General features: G+C 41.3%; 4 protein-coding genes across 4 annotated transcripts; 2 read left to right on the plus strand and 2 right to left on the minus strand.

Moving 5' to 3' along the window:
- Positions 1-226: 226 nt before the first annotated feature.
- Positions 227-1,530, minus strand: K450DRAFT_254536 (uncharacterized protein). The gene is made up of 4 exons (XM_051591223.1): positions 1,312-1,530; positions 1,043-1,104; positions 505-563; positions 227-301 (listed from the first exon to the last, which is right to left on the minus strand). Exons 1-4 carry the CDS (start codon positions 1,404-1,406, stop codon positions 254-256), a joined length of 264 nt encoding a protein of 87 aa, XP_051441846.1. The 5' UTR covers positions 1,407-1,530; the 3' UTR covers positions 227-253.
- A 665-nt stretch (positions 1,531-2,195) lies between these two features.
- On the plus strand, positions 2,196-3,612 carry K450DRAFT_254542 (uncharacterized protein). The gene is made up of 4 exons (XM_051591224.1): positions 2,196-2,674; positions 2,740-2,915; positions 2,976-3,254; positions 3,339-3,612. Exons 1-4 carry the CDS (start codon positions 2,215-2,217, stop codon positions 3,459-3,461), a joined length of 1,038 nt encoding a protein of 345 aa, XP_051441847.1. The 5' UTR covers positions 2,196-2,214; the 3' UTR covers positions 3,462-3,612.
- A 102-nt stretch (positions 3,613-3,714) lies between these two features.
- Positions 3,715-4,511, plus strand: K450DRAFT_254545 (uncharacterized protein). Its single transcript, XM_051591225.1, has 3 exons — positions 3,715-3,851; positions 3,917-4,026; positions 4,095-4,511. Exons 1-3 carry the CDS (start codon positions 3,728-3,730, stop codon positions 4,335-4,337), a joined length of 477 nt encoding a protein of 158 aa, XP_051441848.1. The 5' UTR covers positions 3,715-3,727; the 3' UTR covers positions 4,338-4,511.
- On the minus strand, positions 4,044-5,596 carry K450DRAFT_254548 (uncharacterized protein). Its single transcript, XM_051591226.1, has 2 exons — positions 4,729-5,596; positions 4,044-4,662 (listed from the first exon to the last, which is right to left on the minus strand). Exons 1-2 carry the CDS (start codon positions 5,519-5,521, stop codon positions 4,469-4,471), a joined length of 987 nt encoding a protein of 328 aa, XP_051441849.1. The 5' UTR covers positions 5,522-5,596; the 3' UTR covers positions 4,044-4,468.
- Positions 5,597-6,557: the final 961 nt, after the last annotated feature.

A 6,557-nucleotide genomic window follows, 5' to 3' on the forward strand; every position in this document is an offset into this window, starting at 1 on the left:
AAATAACGATATAGAATACGCGATACATGTGTAAGTTTTTTTTTTTTTACTTTTTTATTTTTTTACTTTTCGATCTTTTTCGTCTATATTTTGATATTTTTAGGTCCTTTTTGGCTATATTTTGATTTTTATTTATTTTTTAGTCCTTTTTGGCTATATTTTTTTTTTTTTTGGTTGTTTACGACAAGCCAGCCGATAAAAAATTTTAACTATTCAACCCCTTCATATACGTCTTACCTTTGTTCAATTGAAGCTAAATCAAAATGGCCCCTTCAGATTTTGAGCAAGAGACTTCTAATACCTGAAAGATTGTAAGTTCGCGTTAGTATCAGTGGATAAGATTCATGACAATAACATCGCTGAGGAGTCCAATTGCATTGATCAGATAGAATTGGGTGTCAACCCGACATAATCACAGTCCGAGGACTAAGTAGACCGTCGTGATAAAGTTTTGGTCATCACCAATGCAATGAAGGACGACAGTGATCATGATTGATTACGTACCCACAGTCCATAAAATGTAGCAAGGAACAGTGGCTTGTAGTACATAGATCTGTGAAAAGCTAAATATGATGTTAGTAGTTGATCATGGAAGGAGTACACACTACCAACTCTGGGATACACATCAGACGTGAAGGTTGTCTACAGTAAGTTCAGACATATGCTTGTCTATTTTGTTTGTATATCATCCCTTGGCACCCAGAGTCGTCAAAGCAATCATAACCAATACATACCTAGTACATGGGAGGTCGTAAGCTTACTGCTTCATGTGCTTTGCATCGCAATGTAAGATACAGACATCTAGATGAGAGTACAATATCAGTAAATGTGATATTTGGGTCATGCGAATTTTAAATCTTGTCTCTAATCACTTGTATCAGAGGAGAGATCTTGCTCAGTTAGGCATGAATGGTATTAAAAAGGGTTTCTCAACAGTGAATTACTCTTCTGACTCGTCATCTAGTGTGTTCATCATTTGCGAGACCGATCCGTTCGATACAAGTGATAGAGAATGGGTAGATTGACAAAAGTAAACTTACACATGAATTGTGGAGGTGCAATACAGCAGCCACATAAAGCCCGTGATAGAAAAAAGCTAATAAACTGAATTGATGTGTGAGCAGGATGACTTAGGACAACGATTGTAAGGTTTCAATCCATGTAAACAAAGCTAAGATCAGGAGCGAGTTTTCTAGGCTCGGTGTTCATGAGCTTATCGATCATTATGATTCAGTGCCCAGTGCTGAAAAGTCATCTTTTCAAAGCTGCTTACATGGATGGAAACGTGAAGAAATGTTTTTTTGTAATTACCTTTCTTTATTGAGGTCCTTAATAACGTACACATACACGTAGTATATAGCTATCTGTTGGAAGGGTTGGTTAATGTCATGATATTTGTATAACATAAATAACAGGAAGCATTTTGATCTAATGATTGCTCAGTAAATGTGCAATGTTATCTACATCGAATTCAGCCGGTAATTCCAGCTTTAATTGCGTTTTGTTTCATCCTTTAATCACTAGGTAAATGCTTCCCGAAAAGAGCGTGTGCTTACCCTATATGATCCATGTGTAAACCAGACCAGACTAGCAAGTAAGATAATAAATCTATCAAGCTGAGTAGATGATGTGTGAGTTTACATGGGGATGAAAGTATGGGAGAAATAGTGGAAGGGAGGTATTGCAAACATCAGAATAAAAAGTATAAACACGGTTTGTTCAGAAACTCTAGTTTGTATTTGTGGAAAATGGATCATCGCCTGGATGCATTGAAACGAAGGGAAAGGCTTGAAATAAGTGTACATACCTTGACTGAACTGAAGAAGGAAAGACAGTACGCAACGCTTCCCGTGTCTATTTATGCGTTCAAAAATTTTTTCAGTTGGAAAATGACAGTCTCAGGGTGGCTTTGAGAGCCGTTCACTTTCCGCGCTTTCAGCTATTGTTCATCATGCTTTTCATGAGTTTTTGGTAATATCAATGGCAATAAAATCGATACAGATTAATTATTAATAATGGTTAAGCCTCCCAATTTAATATAAGTAGATTATAATTTTAGTACACTCTGTTAGGTTCCAGTGGATCTGACGCTCACTCCATAAAGTGTACTTTTGCAGAAAGCCAAGTGCGATTCACGTGATCGCGGCAATTTCGATTTCACCTTGTTCCCGCTTTCATCTTTCGCACTGGCTTTAACGACAGTGCATTTCTATCATGCCGGCAGGAAAGGAATTCGACCCCGACGTTGACTATTACAAACTTTTGGAGGTTGAATACAACAGTACTCATGAAGATATACGAAGGCAGTATCGTAAAAAGGCACTCAAGGTCCATCCTGACAAGAATCCCAGCCCTGATGCCGCAGCCCTGTTCCATGCTCTCTCGCAAGCCTATGAAGTGCTCACTGATACCCAAGCAAAGCTAGCTTATGACAATGTGATCAGAGCAAGAGTAGAACGGAACAAGAGACACAATGAAATGGACTCAAAGCGGCGAGCTGCCCGAGATGAATTAGAGGCACGAGAAAAAGCTGCCAAAAAGCGCAAAACTGACGAAATGGATGCTGAAGCGAAATACAAAGCGGAACTGGCGAGGATGAGGGAAGACAGCGGTAGAAGGATGCAGGAAGAGGAAGATGAACTGCGAAAGATGATGGAGGAAGAGGAGAAAGCAGGTACGCGATGAATAATGTTAGACATTGTTGATTAATGAATTTAGACTTATGTGAATATGTTTCAGAGGTACCAGAAGCAAGTGAAATGGATTGTACATTGAAGATCAAGTGGAAGAAGAAAAAGAGAACGTTTGAACAGACAGAGCTGGCTAGTCTGTTTGGTAAATTTGGACCAGTGGATGCCATTGTCATGACAAAACAGGGCAGCGGCCTGGTTGTTTTCAAATCCATTGTTGGCGCGGTAAGCTCATAACCACGTTGGAAATTACATGGTGTCAAGTATTAATTCATTGTTTAATAGCATGCTGCCCTTACTAGCCAAGATACCCATCCAGATCTCGCCATCTTTGAAGCAATCGATTGGGCAACCGGTAAAGAGCCAGCCATTGTTGCGAAATTAGGCGTTGCTTTGAAGAACAACAGTTTGAAGACTGCGTCGGAATCTATCGAAACATCCAAGCTAGATTATGCTACCCTGTCAACGCATACCAGTAATCTATCGTCCAAATCGAAACCTTTGTTTGGAGGTGCGTCTGCAGCGAAGCCATTGTTTCGAGCATTTGGCAATGCTCCAGCTCCAGTAAGTGGTGACAAAATTATTGTTTTCAGACTGGGTTGCATCCAAGGATGAGGACCATATATTCTAACCATCTTTACAATACAGATGTCTTTTGGAAACGCGCCGAAAACATCAGATGAGGATTACGAAACAGTAACATTAATGAAGCTCAGAGAAGCCGAACGCAGACGGCTAGCGGAAAAAGTTCGCGAAGATGAAAAGCTGTAGAATCTTAATAGTTGTTCTCAACCACATACAGCATGTGTAAATAGTTATCAATAGAAAGTGTATTGAATACAGATATCAAAAAAGTCTTTGCGTGGTTAACGAAGTTAAAGCGTCGTATGTATCAAATAGCAGTTAGGACTTTAATCGCGACGATGGCCATATTGCAGTTTTTTTGATCTTTGACAAGTTGCCTCAAATTTTTGAAAATTGGTTGCCAGAAACGTATTCAGCACTTCTCCGCCTTTCCTTGAAGACATTGCTGGCTCATGGCTTCGAGTGCGACACTCTCCAATTTAGCGGATCAATACTCCAGAGAGTTTTCTGAATGCTTAAGCACCATTCTTCCCGATACACCTGACAAGATCAATGATTCTAAAGCCATTCACAAAGGTATGTATGATGCATGCTCGTCTAAGGGAGGAACAATAGCATTCGCTCATCAATATCAATCGCAGACATCGCAACACATATTGCCGCGATGAAAGCCACTACTAGTTCAATAGAAGAAGCAATGGGCGATATTCGGCTGGAGCTACTCAAAGACAAAGAAGTGGCTCTAGAGCAGGTAAAGTGGTACCACTATGTATTTTGTGATTATCAAGACGCACCAAGGTCTTAACTTTATATAATCAGTCTTTAGCCCTGTTACGACGCGATATACACGTAAAGACGGAAACGATAGACAAATACACCACGCAGCTAGAAAAGTGGTCGAGCGAGCTGCTTAAATTGGGAAGCAAAGGCCGTGAAGTGGCGAAGCGGGAGCACGAGCGATACCAAGTGCGAAGCGACAACGACCACAACCGCTCTCAAGTACAAAGACATGACTCAGATGATGATATGTCGGATAAGGATATGTTTGAAGAAGTTGTATAATACATAAAGTAATTAGCGTATGTGAAACACCACTGGCTATGGCATAATCTTTTTTTATTTTTGCAATTTTGCACGATGGCTCTATTCTTGTGTTGGCACCTCAATGAGTACCTCTAGTGAAGTAACTATCCCTAATTATCCTGTGGCGTTGCACCGATGTCTGATCCTTCGTCCACTGCCTCTTCATCGGACGAATCTTCACCGGCTGCTGATGAATTAGGTTGGTTGGATGCGTTAAAGTCTTTGAACTTTCGCTGGGGTATAACTTCTAAAAATGCCTGATTCCAGTCTTTACATTCAAGCCACTTGAGCATGATTTCATATACTGCGGAACACATGATGTGAGCCTAAGGAGTCCAACATATTAATAATCGTAAGAAATCTAGCTTACCATGGTTTACAGTGAGAACTTTGCGTGTAGCTAATTGGAGATATTCGCCAATTGGAAGTTGTGCAGTAGGGATTCCTTCCTTGACAGCTTTTTCCTGGCAAAGTCCCTTGTAACGATTTTTGTCAACGATTCCGCCAATAATATACACCTTATTCTCATCCAATTCTGTTGCCACATTGTCTGAATCCGCTGACAGATAGACCAGCTTTTCTTTATCAAATTTCTCAAGGTATGTTTCAGTTGTAAAATCAACGCCTTTCCAATTAGTTCGTGACGGTGTCTTCTTGTCGAACACCTGCTCTAAATCACCACCAAATGAAGTGATGGTAATAGGACATGGATATTTCGCGGATCGATTAGAGCTGTAGCACCGACATATTTGGGTTTGCATCGAATTGATCTCTTTTTCTACCATCAGTGAATTAAAGTCGCAATCAATTACAACGTTTAACTTGCTCCACACCTGATCCTCCAGTCGAATTCTTTTGGGTCCCTGTGGAGGCGTTATCAACCCTTCCTCGTACATTCTCTTCCTTGCTTCTTTCTTTTGCTTCTTTTTAGCTTTGGCAGCATCTCTTCTTTCATCTCGAGTAGCGTCCCAGCGTTCTTGTTTATAATGACGCTTAATAGCTCGTCTGCTCATGCCAGCGTACTTTGGATCCTTGTAATCAGGTTTTTCATGTGGGTAGAGTTTGGACATGTCAACTTGTGTAGTGTTGTTTTGATCCTCGCTTGCGTTACTAATCTCTTGAATGGCTTCTTGGCTCGAATCTGATGGCTGTGGACTACTCATGGTCGGTTTGAAATTGCAAAACTACGATCGATCACCAGAGTTTAAGAGAGGAATTTTTTTTTTTATTTCTTTTTTTTGGTGTGGGGAGCAATCTCAAACACTGGAAAATTTTGAAAAAGAAAAATTCATTGTCATTACCGTAGAGCTGTTTTGCAGAGAACACAGCTTTCTGAAAAAATTCCATACCATAATACTAAATGTAAGTAGTTTAATTGTATAACGCAACAAAAAAGTTCGTATTTAAAATGGGAGAAAAAGAATACGGTGTTCCGTCCTTGGCTTTAGATTTCGTGCTAAGGTGAACACTGGGAGAGGAATTATTGGGGGTAAAAATTTTACATAATTGAGCACTTGCTCTTCTTCTCTTCCTTATGCTCCTTATGCTTTTGCTTGCCAGCGTGGTCCTTGCTCTCACCAGTTTGTGAGGTGGCAGCTGAGGTAGTGGCGGTTTCAGCTTGTGGTGTTGGAATTTGAGGAAGCTCCTTTTGAACGTCAGGAGTGACAGCTGGTTCAGGGACCTGAACAGCAGGATCGGCCTCGTTAGCCACAGGCTGAGGTACAGGCTCTGGAGAAGAGGCGACAGTAGAAGCGAGAGCTGGTTCGGGAACAGTGGGTTCTTCAACGGACACAACTGGTGCCGGGGTATTTGTGGTTGCTTCTTGACCAGGTTGGGTATTATCGATATTGCTAGTAGCCTCAGTGATAGGTTCGGCATTGAGCTGAACAATAGGGATTTCAGTCTCTACTGCAGTTTCAGGCTCGGTAACAACGGCGTTGTCATCAACAGCTGGAACATGGAGTTGAGGTTGTTCTTCCGCAGCAAGTTCAACAACAGGTGGTTGCAAGTTATCAGTTTCTGTCTCAGCTTCAGTGCTATCAGCAACAGGTTCGACGGTCTGCTCTTCAACAGCAGCAGGTGCCTCAACGGCGGGTTCCTCAACAGCGGTTGGCTCAACAACAGGCTCAACAGCGGCGGATTCTTCAACAGCAGCCTCCTCAACAGCGGGTTCCTCAACAGCAGGTTCCTCAACAGCAG

This window comes from Umbelopsis ramanniana (assembly GCF_025399195.1).
Source record: "Umbelopsis ramanniana AG unplaced genomic scaffold K450scaffold_57, whole genome shotgun sequence".
NCBI classification, from domain to species: Eukaryota; Fungi; Mucoromycota; class Umbelopsidomycetes; order Umbelopsidales; family Umbelopsidaceae; genus Umbelopsis; species Umbelopsis ramanniana.